This window comes from Aspergillus pseudoviridinutans, assembly GCF_018340605.1.
Source record: "Aspergillus pseudoviridinutans IFM 55266 DNA, scaffold_3, whole genome shotgun sequence".
Taxonomy (NCBI): domain Eukaryota; kingdom Fungi; phylum Ascomycota; class Eurotiomycetes; order Eurotiales; family Aspergillaceae; genus Aspergillus; species Aspergillus pseudoviridinutans.
The window spans coordinates 807,606-830,833 of NW_025091283.1; the positions used below are offsets into that span (position 1 = coordinate 807,606).

Below are 23,228 nucleotides of genomic sequence, written 5' to 3' on the forward strand. Positions count from 1 at the left end.
GAAGCACTCACGACAACCTTGGGATTTGGGAATGAACAAACAAACACCGAATCGCGGAGAAGAATAAACAATAGCAAATGATATGAGTGATAATGACAATAAGAGGCGCCGTACCTTTACACGTTTCCAGCAACCAGAATAGTGGTAGACAGCTGCAAGGAGTTGACCAAGGCAAGAGAGACCTGCTTTGCAGGTGAAGTAAGGTAATTCTTCACTTGAGCTTGCTGAGCAGGAAAAGCGGAGATGCAACACGCATTAGATCGCAAGGCAAAACCGGCAAAGGACAAGATCGGACAGAAGGAGAAATTCGCAGGAGGAAAATCACCAGAGATGGAAACCATGGGGCAGCAGAAAGCTCTCTGCCTTCAGCCTTGAACCTGGATCTGGGAATAATTAGTCCCGGTGCCTGAGGCCAGACGAGCCCACCTGTTTATGCCTCAGGCATCAATAAATGTGATGGGTCGATCGCACATGAATTTGCGCTAGTCCGTAAATGGCTAGATTATTCGTGACAGAGTTTCCTGAGGCATCCAAGCAACCTAGTTTTGGTGCCTGAAACAAAAGAATTGTTCCCCGCCATCCATGCTAAAAGGAAAAAAAGAAAAAAGTCTCAGATCGGAATTTCCCCCGCTAGAGCTCAGAATCTAGCAACAACTCTGCATAACTTTTCCATCTTCTCCTCAGAGATGACGAACAATCACTCAGGGTCAGCAGAGGCTTTGCCTCCGTCATCTGCCACGAATGCGGTTCTCGTCGCCTCTGAGCCCGTCCCGGAGGGGTCACACGAGGTCCGCGGCGTCGACTTTGATCGTTTCCAAGGACGAGATATTACTGTTGCGGAAATGGTTGACAACATGGTACATATGGGGTTTCAAGGAAGTGCTGTCGCGGAGGCTACACGTATCATCAATGACATGGTACGATGAATTACTTCTCATTGCTCCTAGAATAGCTTCCTACGAGCGCGTGCTGATGTGAACAGCGAGCATATCGTCACCCTGAAACAGGAGAGAAAACCACGATATTCCTCGGATATACCTCTAATCTCATCTCTTCCGGTCTACGCGACACCATCCGTTATCTCGTCCGTCATCGCCATGTCTCCGCCATCGTTACCACAGCTGGAGGAGTCGAGGAGGATCTGATCAAATGCCTGGCTCCCACATACATGGGTAGTTTCTCGACACCAGGTGCCGGACTGCGGGCCAAAGGACTCAACCGGATAGGGAACCTCGTCGTTCCGAATAGCAATTACTGCGCGTTTGAGGACTGGCTGATTCCCATTCTCGACAAGATGCTAGAGGAGCAGGAAGAGGCGAAGAAAAAGGCCCTCAAGACCGGGGACGAGGAGGATGAGCTACACTGGACGCCTAGCCGCGTTATTGAACGCTTGGGCCGTGAGATCGACAATGAGGACTCCGTACTCTACTGGGCGGCACGTAACAACATCCCAATCTTCTGCCCGGCACTCACAGATGGCTCGCTTGGGGACATGCTGTACTTCCATACCTATCGATCGTCCCCACAGCGGTTGCGTGTGGATATTGTCGACGATGTACGCCGTATCAACACGATGGCCGTGCGGGCAGCCCGTGCAGGAATGATCATTCTCGGAGGTGGTGTGATTAAACACCACATTGCTAATGCATGCTTGATGCGTAATGGCGCTGAACATGCAGTTTACATCAACACCGCTCAGGAATTTGATGGCAGCGACGCTGGTGCCCGGCCGGACGAGGCTGTCAGCTGGGGCAAAATTAAGGCCGATGCAAAGGCGGTTAAGGTGTATGCGGAAGCAACGGTGGTCTTCCCGATGATAGTCGCCGCGTCTTTTGCCCGGGCAAGCCCAACTCCAGCGGCCGGAGACTCGCACACCAACAACAATTGAGGAGACAATGACACGTGAGGATGAGATTCAGCGTGGCAGCGGTCCAATATCACCCCTCGTCCGATCCTCATTAAACTGAATAATGCTTGGTGGGTGACTTATGTCGCTTCAAGTTCCCCTACGCATTTTTCCGCCGCTCGTGAAACTTGTCTCTCCTGTTTTAAGTCAGGGACCCTGCCTGGGCCGCCAAAGTTCCCCCGATAGGGCATTCTGACAGAAGAGGACCCCACCACATGAAGAAAGATCCGTCCACCCAAGGTCTTCTAGAAAACTTCGGCGGTGGCGAACTGCCTTTTTTGTCCCATAAGGGTAGTCGAGCGGCATCGGCACGGAGAAAAGAGGAAACATCAGTACCGACTATCGACTACCGCAGAGCATCGGATTAAATTTTCTTGAGGCGAAGTTGTGAGAAATTTGAGTCTGGTGGACGAATCACAAAAGATTGAAAGTTAAAGGCCAATGGGCTGTCCCACAGAATGATCGTCGTGCCCCGTTTTGGACCATTCCAGGCGCTGGAGTTGATTGCTCCAATTCATTTGCCACACTGTCCGGAAGGGCGGGAGAACACAGACAGAGCCAAGGGATCGGCCGAAGGGTAAAAGCAAAGCACAAAGAGTAGGGGAAAAGTCTATTCCTACTGTACCGAGGAAGGCTGAGATGGTTCCTGATGAGGAGAAACCACGAGTAGGGTAGACATAGAGATAGAGGCAGATAGAGGCAGATAGAGGCTAGGCTATCACCAACACATTAGGCAGTCATCGCCTTTCCATTCGTTTCATTATAGAGAGGTAATTAATTTCATGATTGATCAATAAAGGTCGACCAAGTCAGAGGCTGATCCGCCTTTTGTATCCTTAATGGTCAATGGTCGGGGGGCCGTCTCCATCATTCGGCGGTGAGGGGGGAATGCGCTCTGCATTGCCGCCTCATTTTCTACAGGGAGCAGCTTCACGGGGTAAGGTATGGACATGGTATCGGTATACGGAGCTTTGTGGTGCTGCTGTTCTCTTGGTTCGCCTTTTCCTTTTTCTTTTTCTTTTCCTCTTTTCGTCCTTTTTTCTTTTTTATTACCCTTCTTCACCTCCTTTTATCCTCTTTCTTTTATCTTCGTCTTCCTCCTCTCTCTCTTACCCCAACAACCCACTGATTGCCCTGATAAGCCCGCACCGCCTCTTGTGTCTTATCGGGAAATCATATCTACCATCTATTCCCCAGCCCTCTTACTCTGTGTTTAACCGGTCCTTCTTTCTTCTTTCTCCTCGTCGTTTTCCTTGTCTTTCATTCTCTCTGCTTCATATATCATCGTTCACTTATCAGCTACTTGTGCCTTGTATGCGTCGTTCCTGCATATAAGCCTCTGACCTGCTAGACGCAGTACTACAGTGCCTTGTCGTCTTTATATGTTATATTCTGTCGATCTTTTGTCTCAGTTATAGTCTCTGCGTGCATACGACTCTCACCCTCTTCCGCAATGGATACTCGAATGGATACCGCGGTTACCGTGGAGCAGCTCCCCCCTGCCGTCACACTAAGCGTCGACGCTCCCTCGTCAGAAACAGTCACTGTTGGCACAGAGCTCCCGGAGCCTACCAGCGGAAACAACATTACAGAGATCCTTGCGAATACCCCTCTAGAAAATGTCAATCCACAGTCACATGAATCTGTAGATCCCACTCCTGCACCTCAACCTCCGCAACCCGAGCTCGAACATGCATACTGGGCCGAAATTGAGGAGGACACGTCAGTACCTGATGAGGCGGAGATGAAGGAGATCGAGTCGACAGCGGATGGGGACTATAGTGCATACGAGTGTAGGTCTTTCTGCGAATTCCTGTGATTCAAAAAGGACGAGAGCGATTTCCAGATGCTGACCGTTGCAGACGAGTACTGGGAGAAGAACTTTCACCCCGATCTCGACGATCCAGAGTATCGGCCGGCTGAAAAAGGCCGCCTGACATGGAAGATCAAGGGCGTCCGAGGGACCAAAGACGCACCCAACCGCAGCAAGATTATGCGTTCCCCTCCTGCTTACGTCGGCGGTTACTGGTGGACAATCAAGTTTTTCCCGCGTGGTAATAACGTGGGTTCGCTGAGCATCTACATCGAATGCTCCACGACCATGCCTCAGCCCGACAAGACATTGCCAGAGACCGAGTTCAAAGTGTTGCGGGGACCGGCGGATTCGGTGCTCAACGACGCCGCTCCTGAAGTGGACATGAAGTTTGCACGGACCGAAGACTCGGCAAGCTGGCTGGAGAATTTCACGGCACAGTATCCCGCTGCTGCTGCTGCTGCTGCCGGCAAGCAAGGTTCTCCAAATGAGACCTGGAGAGTGTCCGCTCAGATTGGTGTCATTTTGTACAACCCGGACGAGCCTCGTACGGGTTGGATGCAGTCGTCGTGCCACCAGTTCAACCCGCACAACCTTGACTGGGGCTGGACTAATTTCCACGGCCCGTGGGACCAGATCCACCGCCGACAGCGGGGCCAGCGCCAGGCGCTACTCCGCAATGACACGCTGGCTTTCGATGCGTACATCCGCATTATTGACGACCCCACCCGGTCTCTGTGGTGGCATGCTAGCGATTCGGAGCCGACTTGGGACAGTCTGGGTTTGACTGGCTACCGGCCGCTGGGTGATTCTGTCATCAATCACAGTGCCGAGGTTGCGGGGCTGGCCTCGTGGCTGCATCTAGCACCTCTGTGCAAGATAATCCAGAACGCCAAGGTCTTGGACCATCTCACAGACTGCGATATCAAGCCCAAGCCGCTCTGCGATGCGTTGCAGAAGTTCCTCTGGCGTCTTCGCTCTCGTGGCCAGTCCCTGCAATATGTCGACACCGACATTATCACTTCCATTCTGCGCAATCTGCATGAATACTCGGGCGATGTCTGTGAATTCTGGGAGCGCTTGCGTCGAACCATCGAGTTTGAACTGTCGGACACCGATGCTCCAAAGGAGCTGGCCAAGATCTTTGACAGCCCCTCGCCCGGCTCCCTTGCCGTTTCCGCAGTGGAGGCGGTAAACACCATCCCAAAGGATTTCAACTCACGCATTTGTGTGTCTGCCGAACAGGCCAAAACGATGCGCGAGGCGCTGGGCTGGTACTTGACGCAGAAGCCCGGCCGTTGGGTGTTGCCGCCTGTTCTCCACGTCGAGCTGAACCGCCATAAATTGGACAAGGCCGCGCGTCAGTGGCGCCTGGTCTACAACAAGGTCGACCTTGATGAGGAGTTGGATCTGACTCCATACCTGGTTGACGGCCAGTGTGGAAACTATGTCCTCTATGGCTACATTGTTCACCGCGGACGGCGCACGTCGGGCAAATTCTTCAGCATTCTTCGCCCTGGTGGGCCCGGAACCAGATGGCTTGCATTCGATGACGGCAGCGATAATCGTGTCGAATGCCTCACACGCAAGACAGCCTTGGGGCCACATCTTGGCCTGGATGAGACTCAGAAAGTAGACCACAAGACTGGTCATGATGTCGCGATTGCCGTCATGTATATCCGAAGCGACCTTGTCTCGGAGTTCCTCCCCGGCCCTCAGGGTCCGTGGGACGTCTCGCCGTCGCTTAAGGAATACTATGAGACCGACCTCTACCCTTCCTCCTCCACGTCCGATGGAAAGGCCGCAGAGAAGGAAATCCAGGTAGAGGTCTATGCTCCGCCCCAGTATGACCAGTTGCCTAGTCTGTTTGACTCCTACGATTTAATGTCCCAGGCCAAGGCGGCCAACAGAGTGATGTATATGACTGTTCCCCGCTCCGAGAATATTGTCGAGTTGCGCAAGAAGATCGCTCTCTGGGCCTCTGCGGGCAGCGAGACCCAGGCCAGTCCCGAGAATATCCGTCTCTGGCAGATTGGACATACTCGTGATCGATCCGGACCAACACTTGCGTTCGAGCGGATCTCGGATCTGAAATCGACCCTTGATCTGCCTGTTCCAGTTGCTCGGTTGTGGATGCAGATTGTTTCTGATGGTAAGTCAATTCATTTGGATAGACAGTTGCGGGACACGACTAATGCATAAGTCCATAGACGAAGCAAAATACTTCGCCATGAAAGATCCCCGCGACATTGTAGTCACCGAGCGCAAGCCTGAAGAGGCGGTAGTCGAACGCGCTGGTTCTGAATCTTCGGACGACAGACAATCTATTCCCGAGGTCCGAAGTGGAGGCGCTGAGGCCAGCTCATCTGGAAACGTGACCGAAAGCGATCTCAGCAACGGTGACAGGGTGTCGGCTGGGCAGCCCCTGCCACAGACGAGTGATCCCGAAGTCACGGAGAGCTCTGGTCCAGAGGCTTCCAACTCCCCTGCTGAGATTCAGCCCAGCAATGCGGGTGCTGAAAATGATGCTGCCATCGCAGCCATTATCGCACAGGACGTGCAGCAAATGGACATCGAGTTGGTTGAGGAGGTTCAAGAATCACCTTCTCCGGTTGAGCAGACCTCCAATGATCCTACTGAAAGCGAAACAGCACAGCAGCGGGCTGCTTCTCCAGCTCCCGACGCTGTGTCTACTGCTTCGGAAGAGCTCGAAGTCCCACTGCCCGTCGAGCACGTTTATTACTTCATTCAGATTTTCGATGTCGAGGCACAAGCATTGCGTACGGTGGGCTCCTTCTTCTCCCGGAAGGAGGAGAAAGTCAAGACCGCTCTGCGGAAGCACTTGAAGTGGCCGATGATGAAGGATTTCTCGATCTGGCAGCGGGTCGATGGCACCAGTGTGACAACCATGTCCAGCGTGGGAACATTCGACGCCTATGTGCCAGATGGGACATGTTTCATTGTCGGTGACAAATTGAGCAAGGAGAAGTAGGTGTTCCTTGTGCTCGATCCAATATAGAGATCAGATTCTAACCCTCACCCTTCTATAGGCGCACGGAGCTCAGCGTTGCAGGTCTATTCTCCAGTCCTGATCGGCTGGTCCACTATCTCTTCGCAGCGGAGCGCAATCACCCAACTCGGGCCTTCACTGGCACCAAGACCATCGATGCCTCCTTCAACAGCGAGTACTACAGCGGCGACTTCCTGAAGGGCTACTACCACGGCAAAGGCAAGCACATCTCCGACTCGGCCGCCACCTATAGCGGCGACTTTGTCTTCGGGAAGCGCCACGGCAGCGGTGCCATGGAATACCCCACCGGGGATACCTACGATGGAGACTGGTACGAGGACCAGTGCCACGGCCAGGGCACCTTCGTCGAGAAGAAGACAGGCAACAAATATGTCGGCGGCTACAAGGACGGCAAACGACACGGCAAGGGCATCAGCTACTGGGAAGTCGCTGACGAAGAGATGGATCTGTGCCAGATCTGCTACAGTGAGGAGCAGGATGCCCTGTTCTACGACTGTGGCCATGTCTGTGCCTGTGTGACCTGTGCCCGCCAGGTCGACATCTGCCCTATCTGTCGGAAGAATATCATCAGTGTGGTCAAGATCTATAGAACGTAAGGGGAGCTGCCCTCACCGACGTTGGAACGTGATGATGTTGGGCGGTGAGGCCGAGCGCCTTGATGGAGTTGATACATATACATATTTCTTTTACATTGGGCACTGCAGCATACCCGGGTGTTGGGGCTTTTGGAGTTACTTGATGTTCAGACCTGCTTATGTGGTTTCTCTTACATGAATATATTGCATTTATATAAATGAAAACAAATAGAGTAAACTACATGTCACAAGTTTGCCATCAACAGATCACAAATGGTATCATTATATTCTACCACAGCTATCTACGTCAAACCACAATGAATCAATCAACAATGATGCGCCGTCCGTACCTAAACATGAGATGATGCTTTTGGAATGATCAACGAAAGAAAAGAAAAGACAATGATGCTATATTCCAGTTCCATCCGACTATTTAGCGGCTTTCTTGCCTGGACTACTGCTCGCTGCCTTCTTCTTGTTCTTCTTGCTGCCCTTGGAGTCGGAGTCCGTCTTGCTCTTGTCAGCCTTCTTGTCAGCCTTCTTGTCAGCCTTCTTGTCAGACTTCTTGTCAGACTTCTCGTCCCCATTCTCAACGGTAGATTCCTTCTTGCTCTCCTCCTGTTTTGTGGTGTCCGTCTTCTCCGACGCAGATTTCTTAGGCTTGTTCAGTACAGCCCTGGGGTCGAGACCCTTCCGGCGCAGGCGGTTGCGCTCCGCGCGAGCAATGCGCTCCTGATCCTCCTCTTCCTCGAAGGGGCCGAAAGCGCCGCCCTCAATGTCGAGGGTCGTGCCGTCCTCGTTCAGGATGGGTGTCTTGTCGATTACTTCGTCGTCGGCCTTCTTGGCGGGTTTGTCGGCTGCTGCGGCGGGGGCGCCGTCGGCGGAGGCCTTGGCCGTCGGGGTGGGGCCGGTCTTCTTGAGTTTGCAGACGAAGAAGCCGTCGACGTTCTCACGGTGCGGGAAGTAGCGGCGGGTCAGGGTCATCTTGGGGTCGAACTTCTTGCCCATGTAGCTGGTGAAACCGGGGGAGCCGAAGTCGCCGAGCCCGGTGTCGACGAGCTTGACGTTGGGGCGTTTGCGGAGGACGTACTGCACGACTGCTTCGTTTTCTTCGACGGTGACGGAGCAGGTGGAGTAGACGATGTAGCCGCCTGTTTTCGAGGCGTGGTCGACGGAGTCGATGGCAGCGAGGAGGAGGTTGCGTTGCATGTGGGGGATGGCGAGGAAATCGCGTTCGTTCTTGGAGGTCTTGACGCTGGGATCCTTGGAGATGACGCCTGTGCCGGTGCAAGGAGCGTCGAGGAGGACGCGGTCGAAGCCGCCGAGGGCCTTGGGGAAGGCGGTCCGGGCGTCCAGGTTCGTGACGATGGTGTTCTTGCAGCCGAGACGGTGGATGTTACCGATCAGACCCTTGGCACGGGGCTTGCTGGCATCGTTGGCGATGACGCAGCCGGTGTTGCGCATCAGGGCCGAGATGTACGTCGTCTTACCACCGGGGGCGGCGGCCATATCGAGAACCCGCTCGTTGGGTTGTGGGGCCAGCGCCATCACGGGGAGGAAAGATGAGGCGGCCTGCAGGATGTAGTGGCCGGCCAGGTACTCGGGGGTGGCACCGAGAGGCACCGCGGACTCGAAGACTTGCAGGCCGACCTTGGACCACTTACCGACGGGTTCAAGGACCACGCCTCGGTTGATGAGGGCTTGCGCCAGAGATCGTCGATTGGTACGCAGGGTGTTTGTACGGATGACGACAGGACGAGGAGTTTCGTTGGCTTCGAAGAAGGCGAACGCCTCCATAGGGGTGAAAAGGTTGAACAGCTTCTCCGCGAGGAATGGGGTGTAGCCGTAATACGTGCAGATGTCATCCAGGAGCAGTTGCAGGTAATCGGCGCGGGATTTGCCCGGTTGTCCGAGCGTCTTCAGATCGCCCAAAATTCGAATGGTGTCTGTGATTCTCGTGCGGAGCAATTGGAGGTCAGGGGCCAGACCAGGCTTGCCCTCGGCATCAGCAAAGACATCCGGGCGGTCGCCTGCGATGTTGGTCTGCATAGCAGCCTCCTCCAACTCGCGCTGCGCCTCCTCCTCCTCCGCCTGTCTGGCTTCATCCAATTTCCGGGTCAGTCCCTCGATGTTGGCAGCTGTGAGCTTCTCCTCCGCGTCGGACAGATCCTCGTCGTCGGAGAACATGGCCTCCCGTGGGTGGTCGTCTTCCTCCGAATCCATGACCGAGTCCTCGTCATCTTCCTCCTCCTCATCAGAATCCATCTCCTCCTGACTATCCATAGATCCGTCACTAACGCCATCCAAGTCATCAAATTCATCCTCAACCATCTCATCGTCATCGAGATCCGACATATCTTCGTCGTCCGAGTCCATAAATGTAGGCTTCTCCTTCTTCGCGGGTTTGCTCTTGCTCTTCGTATCCTTCTTGCTGACAGCAGCAGTCTCGGCCTTGGTTTCGTTTCCTTTGACCGCTCCATTAACCTTCTTCTTAGGCACAGCCTTCAGTACCTCTTCTTCTTCTTCGGCTCTCCTCCGCTTCTTGCCCGCCTCCGACTTGGATTCGACATCTCCTGCCTTGCGCTTCTTGTACAGGGTGATTTTCGACTCGTCCAGCGGGGCCGGAGGGCCCTGCTTCTTCATACGGCGACCCTTTCCCATTGCGACAAACTATGTGGTGCAGGGCAGAAATTGTGGTTTTGCTAATATGTCGCTATCATGGAAAGCCAAACTTTTTTTTCTCTTGCTTCTTCTTTTTTCAGGCGGTCAACGCTGGCAGATCATTTCTGGAAGGCGGTCTAAATTTGTTTAGTGGCCTGAGGCATTAATCTCCGACCGTGGGGTTCTGGCCTCACGAGCTCCCGATTGGGTAATGAGCACAATTGATCGATCGACTGTGACGACAGCCCTCCCATCTTCCATTCTCTCATCCCTACCAAGGAAGCAACACCTCTTCAATTCCAATCCCTCCGGGGCCACAGCATTATCACCATGAACGAAGTATCATTCGTCAAGACGTTCCTCTCCGCGCTCGACTCTCGACCCATCAAGCTCCGCTCCGACCATGTCTTCGACCCAGAGCAAGTCGGACTGCGTGTCCCAGTACGTCCGCCTCATATCCCACATGTCTTATCCATACACTATGGCCATATACTAACCGGCACAGTATACGCTCCCCCGCCTGCAAGCACCCCACCCAGAAATGCCCAAGAAGACCAAGCAACCGCTCGCCCCAGGCTCCTCGAAATCCATAACAGTGCACCTCAAATCAGCCCGCAACCCGGCCCTCGAATTCTCCCTCCCCAACACCGCCCTCGCCACGACCTCCGTGCAGGATCTCAAGGACGCCGTCCGCGAGCGCGTGACAGACGCCCAGGGCAACAAGGTCTCCCTCGACAAGATCAAGATCCTGTACAAGCGCAAACCGGTGGCGGGGAAGACCATCGCGGAGGCGCTTGCCGATGAGCCGGAGATGCTATCTGGCGGGAAGGAGGTCGAGTTCGGCGTTATGATCATGGGCGGGGCGCAGGTTGCTCCGACTGCGAGTGCGGGTGCGGGTGAAGAGGCAGGTGCTGAGCAGACGGAGAGTTATGAGCCTCCCAAGCCTGCTGTTGGGCCTAGTGGGGAGAGTGTTGTGGCGACGGAGGCTTTCTGGGATGATTTACAGGGCTTCTTGGAGCAGAGATTGAAGGACTACGATGAGGCGAATAAGTTGAGGGTGCTCTTCAAGGATGCTTGGAGGTCGAGTCTCTAGGAATTTCGGTGTTGCTGTAGATAGCCGTTTTAAATGATACCTTTCTTGATCTGTTCTGTGCTTCTCCTGGGTGCGACTGGCTCCGGATTGAGATTAGATGTGTGACAGTGCTGTGGATGAAAGCATACTATCAACGTTGGCTTGTAGTCCATGCGCTGCATGGGGCATGAGGTCAATACAGAAATCAAGTCTATTCAATGTGCTAGAATTTGACACCAAGTTCAAGGTACAGAAGCTGGGGAAGTGGTATAGGAACTAATTGTTATACATAAACATATACGCATAGAAGCCAAACGAAAGGCATACTTGAGCATGCCTTTCGGGAAGACGGGAGAATTTGAAATTGAGAAATGGATACAGGACAGGATCATTCCCAAAACCCAACCCATCTCACACGGTATCTCGAGGCCAAGTGGCCACACATCAAGTAGGGAGAAAAAGGAGGCGAGCAGGAATCGGAGCCCAGCTGCAAGCTGTCCGGGTTTGAATGTCGTGATAATTTAACACCATCAATAACAAATCGTCAAAAGCTTCCACATGAAGAGTGAGAAAAGGCGAACAGCCGCAACCTGGAGGCGGAGCCAAAAAATGGTCATTCGAAAGAAAAGCTCGTGCATGCAAGTATGATGGCGGAAGAACGAAAATGCCAAAGGGAGCTATAACCACAAGACTAGAAAGGAACAAATGCCAGGTAATTTGACACCATTGCAAATGCTGACCAAGCGCTCGTTCAGGAAGAGTAGCTTAACGGAATGTCGGCGGACAACATCAGACTTCATGCATAGACAAGCAGAATCCGTCGTTATCTCGAGAAGACCTTGACAACCCCATCTCCTCCACCACTGACGACCCAGCGGCCGTCGCGGCTCCAGGTGACGGCACACACACCCTCACCACGCATCAACCGGTGACTTGTAATCTCTTGGGTGCAGCTGCGTTTCTCAAGGTTCCAGAACCGTAAGCTGGCATCATGCCCCGCGGACACTAGCTCACGTCCATCAGGAGATAAGGAAAGTGCAGCAATAGCCGCGGGGTGGGCCAGCATCGTGTATGTGCATTGGCCTATAACAGGGCAAGAAAATGTCAGTGCTTCCATTCAAACAGTCGTGAGTAGCAGAGTACGTACCGCTATTAGCGTCGAAGAGACGGATATATCTGTCTTCGTATCCACTTATGATTACCCCCTCCACGGCACTGGAGCCGGTAGCTCCATGCACAACTTCTTCATCAGCCAACGTCCGACTAGGATCAAGGCCCGCAGACCCATCAAAGCCAATCGTGGTTGCAGCGACAGAGTTGACTCCCGTCGAGGGAGTGCCATCGTAGGTTTCCAAGCTCGCCATGCCCACAATCTCCTCGCCGGTCCTCGTGTCATATACAAGGATCGAAGCATCCGTGTATGAAACAACGAAATTGACACCTGCAAGAGACAGAGGGCTGATACAAGTTGGTGAGGGGGAGTCGGCCCGAAGGATATGATGGACGAGAGTATAATGGAAAGGCGTGGTGGTTGCGGTGCTAGGTTGAGGAGAAGATGGGAAATTAGACCCAGACGATATCGAGTTAGCCCGCCGACTTCCACCAGCTCGTCTAGAACCAGCTTGTGGTGATGATAGTTGGGGAGGTGCACTGACGGCCCAGATCAATATCCGCCCATCGGCAGCGCCCGACGCCAGCAAGATTCGATCTGGTCCTCCGTAGTGACTGGATGAATCGCCAAACACAGTACCAGCCGTGCCAGGGAGCACGCAAAGGCCCCACACAGCATCGGTGTGACCGTCAAGTGTGGCCTTGGGATCAACCCGTCCGCGTTCCCAAACACGCACGCTGGCATCCTGTCCACCAGAGAATACCCATCCATCACCCAGGGCACGGCCACCATTTGAGAAATTTTGGGACGGGGAGCACGCAGCCAGTGCGGTTACTGCTCCGACATGACCCCGATGGGTGAAGTAACTCGTTATATCCAGATCGTTGCCGGAGTTCCCTCCGTGAGACCCATAGGCCCCGTACGATGCTGGTATGATCCATCTTTTGATCGTCCCATCATCACTGCACGTGCAAATCTCGGGTTCGGACGGGCTACCGCCGCCCGTGAAGATTACTGAGCGGATGACATCCAGGTGGCCGCGGAGAGCGAATCGAACTTTGAAAATAGGATCCTGTTTCTGCATTGCGCCCGCGCCAACGTCAATGGCACCTTCGCTCTTACGTTTGGAGGTAGAGCTCTTCCTTCGATGCGATACTGATCCACCCTGTGACGGGGACTTTGACCCGGCAAAGTTCGCGTTGGGAAAGGCATCCACGTCTGGTCGGTGAGGTGGGATGTGGGCAGTCCGGGACTCCTGCTCAGGAGTTTCATCAAAGTTCCACCCGTCTGTATCTTTTAATTGATCTTCCGCTAGCTGAGATTGAGCCTCCTCCTTAGCCATTGCCTGTGTGTTATCGTACTGTTGCTTCGCAGGACCGGCGCGCTCATCCGATAAGCCTGACTCAAACGCCTGCTTTCTGCTGTCAATAGCAGTAGCGGGGATCTGCTGTGCCTCCAGCTGTTTTTTGTCCATGATATCTCGCGCCGCAAGGGGGAGGAATTGATTGGGAGCGCGAGACAAGTTGGAATTGTCCGAATAATGAGTCACGATGGGCTGGTGATTTTGTAGTGCTACCTCGCGTGCCATCATGTGATTTGCCTGCTGTTGCTGCTGCTGCTGCTGCTTTTGGCGCTGCTGCTGAATGTAGGCTTCCTCTATACTCTGCTGAGGCATGTTGTGGTTCGCGTACATATGGTTCGAGAGTTCCAGGTCGTTCAGGTCGGGAGCAGGATGCGACGTGGGGATAACATGGAATGCAACCTCTTGCGAGCATTTTGACAGGTACAGACGCGACTTCTCCCGTTCGTTCTCCTGTCGGACGCCAGGTTGGTTGTCGGTGTCAATATCGGTGGTGAGTTCGGCCTGGGATTTGGACCGTTGCGCTGCAGACAAGTCAGCAATTCACCAGCACCGTAGATTTTGCGAGTCAGTATCGTACACTTCAATGCGTTGATGCTCTCCCGGGCAATCTCCTTGGAGTCCCTCGTATCCTCGATCGGTTCATTTTTGCTCAGCTTCTTCACCTTCTCACGCTCTTTCTTCAGAGCAGCCTCGAGCAGCCTCACATGCTTGCCCAATGACTCGTGCATCCGCTTGCTCGTTCGTACATCACCTTCTAATCTGCCGATCCGGGACCGCATCTCCGCGCGCTCTATCTCCCAGGCATTGCGATCTCGCTCGTGCCGATGCCATTCCGTCTGCAGAAAGCGCATCACACCTATCGGAGAGGGAGGGCTAGTTAGCTTCGAGAAACACCAATACCAAGGCCAGAGTCTCCCTGCACCCACCTTGCAGTGTATACTCCGTCCCATGAGGTTGTCCGCCATTCGAGGACCCTTCACCCCCAGCCCCGATGTACCCTCCACCCCCAGCCATGGCCGAGGGAGACTGCCAAGCCATGCGAAATCAACAAGCGACAGAATTTAAGTAAATTAAGGACAAAGTGGCAGAGCTGTTTAAGCTTCTGCGTGCCCAGTTGTGACAAGAAATGACGCCGAATGTGGAGAGCTCTCGTGGCCGCAATGCTGCAAGTTTGTTGATGTAAGCAACCCCCAATCTCAACGGGCGACAACGGCAGGAAACAACGTTCCAGGCCGTGTCAGCACCGGGCGGAGGAGCAATAATTATTACGACTCCGACAACGAAGGGTATGGATCACCGAAAGGAGAAAAGGAGGATGATCGCTGTATGGTGTCGAGGCTGGACTGGCAGCTGGCGCGCGTTACGTTCTCGCTGAAGTCGGGGAAAGTCACCGCACCGCCGCTACTGGGCTTTTGTTGGCTCCCGTAGACGCACAACTCGGCCGTCTAACCGCCTTTGGCGCTGGGGTTGTTTGGGCTGCCAACCTCGTCTAAAATTGACACATTCAATGGAGTTATCTGTCAAGATGGTCCATTATTCGCTGCGGTGTTCATTTGGCTACGTAGTTAGAGATGTTGCGACAAACGTGGCAGCAGATCGACTACACTGTGGTTGTTGAAATTGGAAATCTGTCATTACGGTGACGATCCGCGGACCTCTGCAAAGGCTCCATATGTCATTTTGACTTCGTCGTAAATCATTAATATCGTGATGGAAGCTGTACGATGGAGCATTAGAATTCCAGTTCTTCAATCTCCATGCCACAGTCAACACATTTCTTGACCCCTATTCCCGTCTCAGGATCTTCCACAGCTCGGCCCCATTGATGTACATGTCGACCACCTTTCCCCAGATCATCGCCAAAATTTCCCCCGGCCGCACCTTGACGATTCCGTCGGTATGCTTCAACCCTGGTGCGCTTCTTGAGATCTTGCAACTTGGTCTTGAATTTGGCCTCCCGCCGCCTCTTCTTCTCGTTCTCTCGTCGTTCAAATTCAGCATCCAGCGCTTCTGGGGAACCCCATTTCTTTGGAGAGAATGCGTATTCCTCAACTTGGTATCGTAGATAGAGCATCATGTTGTTCCAAGTCGACTTATGAGGGTTCGGTCGCTCCAGGTGCGGTAAAAGCTCTTCGTCGCGGAGTTCGGCTGCGAGACGCGCGGCGTCAGTGATTCATCTTTGATAGAAACGCGCTCGGGGATAGACTCACGATCGGTCAACAGATAATCTTCCTTTGCTTCCGTCTTCGTCAGAAGACTGTACTTCTCCGGGTACTTTTCCTTGCAAGCATGGCATACACAACATCGGAGTATCTCCTCCCACTTCCAGTCAATCTCAAGACTTCCACATTCCCGGCACGTTTTCTGTTTGCTTTTATCCTCTAATACGCTCAGTCCGGGTTCGAACGGCCCTGCTCGGTCTCGGCGAAGGGAGTTGAGCAGTTGCTGTCGTTCCCATTCTTTCTGCGTCATATGCGCAGGTTTCTGCTCCTCCTTGCCATCTCGGACATTCAACGCCGTGTTGTATGGATCATCCTCCTGAGTTAAGAAACCTCCTTTCGTGTCGGTCATCTTGCTAAAGTCATACTCCACATACTTGGTGAAATTGCGGGCTGGCTTGATCGCATCGAGTGGACGGTTCGCCGACGCATCTCGTAATGTCGCAGGTGTCTCTGCCGTCATAGAAGAATATGTTCGCTTTACCCCGCTGGTGCTACTCAAACTGCTGGGTGTTGCAGCTCTTTTTTTGGCTTCCTCGGCCTCTCTTTGTTCACGGATCGCCTTGGCTTTCATACGATTGATCTCCTGCAAATAGATCGTTAGTTCAACGTTCAGAGGATGGCTTTTCGGCGAGTCACCTACAATTCTCCGCAGCTGTTCGGGAGTGAGCGGACCCCTTTGGAGCTCATCGGGCTTGTCAGCGCCCGATTTTGGGGGCGGCGTCGAATGTCTTTCGGCTTCCATGACGGCTGATTAGTGATTTATATCGAAAGAAAGTAACGCAACCGCGGATTTCCAACAGGTTGTCAATCGTCAAGAGTTGACTTGATTGCCGATACGGGTCTGAAGGAAGCCTAGCGCCACGTCACGTGATGATAAGTGATGCGATTTTGTGGCTGGCGCCTTTGATTGGCTCAACAGATCACAGCCGCACGTATCATGGGTTCCATCTTTGGCAGATAAGCGTATGGGCTGTGTCGATAAGATACAGTCTGCAAACGAAGCCTGGCTACGTCTCTGCTGTGCCAGTTGCAAATCCAGCGGGGCCGTCACTCAATTCACCATCATCTCTTTCCTGACCATACAATACCTCGCAGACTCCTCCCACAGGCACGTCCATAACGGCATCAGTGCCCTCGGACCAAATCTCTTTCCAGTTAACCTTGCGATTCTGCGGTCCCATTATCTGATACGATGTTGCGCCAGGTTTCATCTTGGCAGCACCGCCCGGTCGTCGTCGGCCTTTGCCGTCAATGACAGCTACATTGGCGACTTCGTCAACGATATTCTCGATACTATCCATCGGTAGGGTCAGGTAACCGGTGTTATAAAATGCCAGAGCGACGTAGATGTAGATGATCAGCATGACCAGCCAGGCGGGAATAGCGAGCGACCACCACCGATCGGGGTAGTAGCGAATACCGAGCTGATGCAGGAATGGGGACGGTAGGTAGGACCAGAGTACATAGATTACTGTTGGTGAACGTGTCAGAATGGTGATCACTTTTTGCAGCGCATCGGGTTCGTCTCACAGAAGGCCAGCGATGAAGCTAGGTATAAGACAAAGCCGTAATACTCATATGTCGGTACTTTCGGGCTGGCACGAGGGACGGTCGTTGCACGACGGGCAGATTTCGCGACGGCCGCCTCGGTATCATTCGGTGTTTCCACATCCGAGCTATCAGGGGTAGTCGGTCGGGAAGTAGTAGTCGAGAAAGGGGGGCGAAGAAGCGACGTCAACGAAGGGGACGGTGGTAGGGGTGTGGGAGGTCTGTTATAGAACGGAGGAGCGAAAGCATTAGGCCCGTGCAAGGAACTCGAAGATTGGCGAAACGGATGATGCATGGCGATGCCATCCTCGGCAGCTTCCTCATCCGATTCCATCGAGGCATCCGAGAATGACTGATCGTCTAGAGAATAGCTGGAGAGGAAGTTTGGATCCTCCTCCTCCTCAGCAAGGTCGTCGGTTGTAGGCGAAAGCATGTCCGAGTCGTCTAGCCCTGGGTAGCTGTTGCTTTGCACATCGTCCATTGTTGTCGCAAATCCATCCGCAGGGAGAGGCGGAAATGGCTGATTTGATTCTCTTGATGATACGACGCGCACGGAGCCACGGTTGTCACCAATAGACCGGGACTTCCTTTCGTTGCCAATCTCGGGAGGTGGCATGCTTAATTATCAATTATGCTGCGCGAACTGAGCTGTGGTAATATTTGGAGCAAATGGACACTCTCCCAGCTTATCACTATACTGCCGCCTCTCACCGCTCAATCGCTATACTGTTGATGGTATGTTCATGTCGTAGAGAGGTAGAGTAATAATAATTCATGTCGTTCGAACATTATGTTTGAGACTACATATCTCGATTATAAGGCAGGTTTCAAATCCGCAAAAGAGCTATCTTTCAGCTTCCAGTGAGCGACTTGAGGATGTGACCAGCAGATACTGAGAGGATATACCTCACTACGCACCGAACTACATATATTCACATAGACACAAGAGTATGACTTGCGATAACAATGTGATCGGAAGTGCCATTCATCAATGCCCACCGTGTCTGGCTATTGAACGTACATCATGCGATCAACCAGTCTATATATCTTGACTCCTACGTTGGCTCCCCAGAGTTTCCATGAAGATGCCAGGGGTATCTAGCCCGTGAGCCTTTGGCCTTCTCTTTAGCTTCGTCATGGGCTGTCCAAAAGTCATCCACAATTGGTCAAAATCTCCACGACACGCCTAGGAAAAACAAGGGGACCCCATCTGTCTTGGGATCCATTTTCCCCGTGCCCCTAATAGGTTTCGTGGTCGACGCTCAGATCAGATCTACAGTCTCCGCTTCCACACAAGGTGATCCCAAAGCTACCAATGCCACATAGCCAATCATCCGCTCGCGAGGACAATGGACGAGTTGACTCTGTTCTCGTCAGTCGTCACTCAGGATAAAGACAGTTGATACATCAACTATCTCTCATCAGACAGCAGGAAAACTTCTTAGATGCACCATGCAGTTCAAGTCGCTGGAAGATGTGCGGACCATGTACCACGTAGGCCAGGTTTCTTTACATCAGTTCTGAGCTAACTCTTCTCTTGCCTTAGAAGAAATCAATACAACTCCGAGAGATCGAGTACGGATTGGAATGAAAACAGGTCATCCGTTGAAGATCTGAGCGTCATACTTGAACAAGCACGCCCCCCTTGCTTGATTGATTTGTCGACATCAGCGACTGTCGACCAATTTTTATCGAATCAGAGAATGTGTCTACCGTGGGAGATGAGAGTAGGTACTGCTTCTCCAGGCTCCAACAAATCGATTGCATGCTTGTTCATCTTGCGGTATGCAGTTCGAAAGCCTTATTACCTCGAAAAACCGCCTAGTCGAGACCCAATTACGAATGGGACCGTCAATCAATAGTCTTGCAGATTTAGTTTCTGGTCCCGCCAATCATCCCACCATGGTTTGTTACACGGGATAAGAATCTCGAACTTAACTTTCCTAGCGCGAATTGTCTGAATGCTTGGTCAGAGATTTCCGATGGACCAACATGGGACTATTGAATTCTGCTCTCAGGTAATATTACAGTACTACGGAGTGGTCTAGCTGAAAAGTCAGGAACGGCATCCTTCAGAAAACCAGCTATTTCTTCAAACAAAGAGATCAAGACTCAAGGGCGTCATGTTCAAAAGGGACCGCGAGCATTCTCCGATGTCTTAGGTATTGGCAGATTGACCAGCAACTTCATTGTCCAATTGGGTGCGAAGCCACCGATCTTTCAGGGATCACTAATGCCTGTATACTAATCGGAGGGCGTCCATGGGTCCTCTCCACCGAGCAACACGCGACGGGAACACAAACTGCCTCGTGAGCGAATACACATCTTGGATCGACATGAAGAAATTGACAACGTCGCGAATTGCCATTGTACTGTAGCGAGCTAACAATATCCTCCTCGGACTTTCTGAGCATTGATCGACGGATCATCTCTGTACTTTCGAAACTGCGTGAAGCTCTGGAGCTACAAAGTAAACATTCCAAATAATGCATCCCCGACCACCTGGGCTTTGCATGGCCCACCATCGGCATTTCTGTCACCACGAAGGTTGACTCCGGAACACTAATGGCAACTGGGTCCTTGCCTGGTGTACCATAGATGCAGAATGACAGGAATGACAGGTCTAACGCGCCATACAGTCCGCTTGTCCTAGTGGCGGGTCGGACCCAAGGTATATGTAGGGGATTGCATCCTTGTACCTTTATATTATTCTAATTCTAAAATGTTTTCGTATGATCATCGAGCCACCCGGACATTGGTTTGTATAGCGGTCATATTGCAGGACCACGAGGGCTCATCATGGTACCTACCATCGCCGTCCCGGTATGGGTTGGTCCCCTGGTAAAACGTCAAAATTTCCTCGTACGTATGCCGAGATGGAGCTCGAAACGCACTGTGTTGACCCTCAGAATGTAGGATCCGAACAATGACCCTAACATTGGTTCTTCTCGAGGCAACGCGTCCTCGACGACTTCCGACGCCATCGCGAAGCTCAGCGGCGTCAGTGATTCAACCTCACTTTCGGCCCTTGTGACCACACTCCTACCCGCGCTGGTCATCGCCTTGTTTTGGTTCGGTCTATTCTTGATATGTCGACGTACGCAACTGCGTTGGTATGCCCCAAGATCTCACTTGCCATGTTGGCACCAACAGTATGTTTTGCTCCTACAGCATCGTTGTTTGCGCCACTTACTGAGGCATGTGCAGTGAACGAAGCCCCGAGTTGCCAAGGGGCTTCATCAACTGGTTTGGGCAGTTTCTCAAGATATCTGATGCGCATGTTCTACATTCGTCCTCAATGGACGGATACCTCTTTCTGCGATTCCTTAGAGTGCTTTCTTCTACTTGTTTTACTGGTTGCCTCATCACATGGCCAATCCTGATCCCGATACACGTCACCGGCGGTGCAGGAAACACTCAGCTAGACGCACTCAGCTTTAGCAATGTAAAAGACCCGACCCGGTACTATGCACATGCTATCATGGCATGCGTCCTATTCAGTAAGTGCTTCTGGGGGCTCTTCCAAGCAGAATCACTAATTTGTGACCCTGCAGCCTATGTCTTCTACGTGGTCACTCGGGAGAGTCTCTTCTATGCGAATTTGCGCCAAGCATATCTCAATTCCCCTGCCTATGTTCGCCGCATATCATCGCGAACGGTGCTGTTCATGTCCGTGCCAGAAGACTACAAGAACGAGCCCAAGCTGCGGCAAGTGTTTGGTGATTCCATCCGAAAGATCTGGATCACTTCTGACTGCAAGGAGCTCATGAAGAAAGTCAACAAACGGGACAATTTTGCCTATCGGTTGGAGAAAGCGGAGACCAACTTCATTCGAGCAGCAAACTCAGCCCGTCTTAAGGCATTCAGGAATGGAGTGATCACTTCGGACACGTGTTTGGACTGCGAAGGCGGGACGCATAGCTGGCGGAAGAAGATTCGCAGACCGGGTCACCGTGTGAAGTTGTTTGGACCCAGAGTCGACTCCATCCAATGGTTACGCGACGAGCTCGTGAAGGTATCAAAGGAGGTAGAGGACCTTCAGGAACAGCACCAGAATGGGGAAATGAAGAATCTTTCTGCGCTGTTCATAGAATTCAACACCCAGTCCGATGCGCAGATCGCCCTACAGACGCTCTCCCATCACCAACCGCTCCATATGACGCCTCGTTTCATTGGTATCTCTCCTAAAGAGGTCGTCTGGTCTAGTTTGAATCTCAGCTGGTGGCAGCGCATTGTGCGCAAATTCGCGGTCCAGGGTGGAATTGCTGCCTTGGTTATCTTCTGGTCCATCCCCGCCGCTGCTGTTGGGGCGATCTCGAACATCACCTACCTCACCAAACTTCTACCCTTCTTGCGCTTCATTGACAAGCTGCCTTCAGCACTGAAAGGAGTGATTGCAGGACTGCTACCGTCCGCAGCTCTGGTCCTTCTCATGTCATTGGTTCCGATCATCTGTCGTTGTATGTCCCTCAAGACTAAAGTCCAACAGGAAACAGAACAGTGCTGACAACATTCTATCCAGTCCTCGCCAGACGAGCAGGTGCCCCGTCGACAGCCCATGTAGAGCTCTTCACACAGAGCGCGCACTTTTGCTTCCAGGTCGTACAAGTCTTCCTTGTGACAACCCTGACATCGGCAGCGTCTGCCGCAACAGCCCAAATCATCAAGAACCCTCTGTCGGCCAAGGATCTTCTCGCACAGAACCTACCCAAAGCCACCAACTTCTACATATCATACTTTCTGCTCCAGGGCTTAACAATGAGCTCGATGGCACTGGTGCAGGTCGCCGGCGTCATTATATTCAAATTCATGAGTACCTTTTTCGACCGCTCCCCACGCCTCCTCTACCAGCGCTGGGCAGCCCTCAGCGGCATCGGCTGGGGGAACGTGTTCCCCGCGTTCACCAACATGGGAGTCATCGGTACGTTTCTACCCTCTCCCATGTCACGCATGCAACCCTTCCACCCCACCACTAACCACATCCCCCTCCAGCCCTAACATACTCCTGCATCGCCCCCCTCATCCTCGGCTTCGCCTTCATAGGCCTCTACCTCGTCTACCAAGCCTACCGCTACAACTTCCTCTTCGTCTACGACATCGGAACAGACACAAAGGGCCTCGTCTACCCGCGCGCCCTCCAGCATCTCCTAACAGGCATCTACCTCGCCGACATCTGCATGATCGGTCTCTTCGCCATCCGCGCCGCCATCGGCCCCCTAATCATCATGGCCCTCTTCACCATCCTCACCGTGCTAGCACACATGTCCCTCAACGAGGCCCTAGCCCCGCTCTACACCTTCCTTCCCCGCACCCTCGACACTGAAGAGGAAGAGCAGCAGTCGAAAGAAGAGGAGACGCAGGCCCTCCTGCAGCATCCCCGCAACCGCTGGGAGGCAGCCTGGAAGTGGTTCCACCCGAACCTGTACAGTGACTACGCGGCGCTGCGGCGGAAAGTGCGCCGAGACCATGTCGAGATCAGGTACTCCGAGGCGGAGGAGCGGAATGCGTACTTCGAGCCGTGTATTTGGGCGCGCACGCCGACGCTGTGGATTCCCAGGGACAAATGGGGTTTTAGTCATCGGGAGGTGCTTGAGACGCATCCCGCCATTCCGATCACGGATGAGGGGGCGCATCTGGACGAGAAAAATAAGATTGTTTGGGATAAGTATGATCCGAGCCTTCCGCTTTGGGAGCTGAAGGTTCTGTATTGATTGACTGACTTTGCTTTGATGATGACGATCCTGTTTGCCGGACTACGGCTCTTACGTTAATGGTGGATAGTACCTTAATGATTCATGAAATATGAGAGTCTAGACTTTCTCTTCGTCTTGTCTACTACGGAATCAAGGCAGCAGAAGCAGAAGTAGAAGCACCTTTGTTGTGCGACATACCTCCACACATAAATGCGAATTAGACAAAGTGACAC

The 23,228-nt window shown here is 52.9% G+C and overlaps 8 protein-coding genes across 8 annotated transcripts; 4 read left to right on the plus strand and 4 right to left on the minus strand.

The window, feature by feature from the left end:
• Positions 1-686: 686 nt before the first annotated feature.
• Positions 687-1,888, plus strand: Asppvi_004028 (deoxyhypusine synthase; the record flags this gene model as incomplete). The annotated part of the gene is made up of 2 exons (XM_043299984.1): positions 687-917; positions 983-1,888. 2 exons carry the CDS (start codon positions 687-689, stop codon positions 1,886-1,888), a joined length of 1,137 nt encoding a protein of 378 aa, XP_043155919.1.
• A 1,471-nt stretch (positions 1,889-3,359) lies between these two features.
• Asppvi_004029 (putative MATH and UCH domain protein) lies at positions 3,360-7,346 on the plus strand (the record flags this gene model as incomplete). Its single annotated transcript, XM_043299985.1, has 4 exons — positions 3,360-3,699; positions 3,769-5,871; positions 5,930-6,707; positions 6,770-7,346. 4 exons carry the CDS (start codon positions 3,360-3,362, stop codon positions 7,344-7,346), a joined length of 3,798 nt encoding a protein of 1,265 aa, XP_043155920.1.
• Positions 7,347-7,754: 408 nt separating this feature from the next.
• Asppvi_004030 (rRNA (cytosine-C5-)-methyltransferase NOP2) lies at positions 7,755-9,986 on the minus strand (the record flags this gene model as incomplete). Its single annotated transcript, XM_043299986.1, has 1 exon — positions 7,755-9,986. The coding sequence occupies one exon, from the start codon at positions 9,984-9,986 to the stop codon at positions 7,755-7,757; it is 2,232 nt and encodes a 743-aa protein (XP_043155921.1).
• A 330-nt stretch (positions 9,987-10,316) lies between these two features.
• On the plus strand, positions 10,317-11,079 carry Asppvi_004031 (uncharacterized protein; the record flags this gene model as incomplete). Its single annotated transcript, XM_043299987.1, has 2 exons — positions 10,317-10,427; positions 10,492-11,079. 2 exons carry the CDS (start codon positions 10,317-10,319, stop codon positions 11,077-11,079), a joined length of 699 nt encoding a protein of 232 aa, XP_043155922.1.
• Positions 11,080-11,881: 802 nt separating this feature from the next.
• On the minus strand, positions 11,882-14,570 carry Asppvi_004032 (cell differentiation and development protein Fsr1; the record flags this gene model as incomplete). The annotated part of the gene is made up of 4 exons (XM_043299988.1): positions 11,882-12,141; positions 12,206-14,053; positions 14,110-14,388; positions 14,459-14,570. The coding sequence occupies 4 exons, from the start codon at positions 14,568-14,570 to the stop codon at positions 11,882-11,884; spliced, it is 2,499 nt and encodes an 832-aa protein (XP_043155923.1).
• Positions 14,571-15,264: 694 nt separating this feature from the next.
• On the minus strand, positions 15,265-16,496 carry rad14 (DNA repair protein RAD14; the record flags this gene model as incomplete). The annotated part of the gene is made up of 3 exons (XM_043299989.1): positions 15,265-15,680; positions 15,743-16,337; positions 16,395-16,496. 3 exons carry the CDS (start codon positions 16,494-16,496, stop codon positions 15,265-15,267), a joined length of 1,113 nt encoding a protein of 370 aa, XP_043155924.1.
• A 265-nt stretch (positions 16,497-16,761) lies between these two features.
• Positions 16,762-17,918, minus strand: Asppvi_004034 (uncharacterized protein; the record flags this gene model as incomplete). The annotated part of the gene is made up of 2 exons (XM_043299990.1): positions 16,762-17,225; positions 17,285-17,918. 2 exons carry the CDS (start codon positions 17,916-17,918, stop codon positions 16,762-16,764), a joined length of 1,098 nt encoding a protein of 365 aa, XP_043155925.1.
• Positions 17,919-20,101: 2,183 nt separating this feature from the next.
• Positions 20,102-23,013, plus strand: Asppvi_004035 (putative DUF221 domain protein; the record flags this gene model as incomplete). The annotated part of the gene is made up of 6 exons (XM_043299991.1): positions 20,102-20,164; positions 20,219-20,415; positions 20,510-20,802; positions 20,857-21,762; positions 21,825-22,223; positions 22,346-23,013. The coding sequence occupies 6 exons, from the start codon at positions 20,102-20,104 to the stop codon at positions 23,011-23,013; spliced, it is 2,526 nt and encodes an 841-aa protein (XP_043155926.1).
• Between the last annotated feature and the right edge of the window lie 215 nt (positions 23,014-23,228).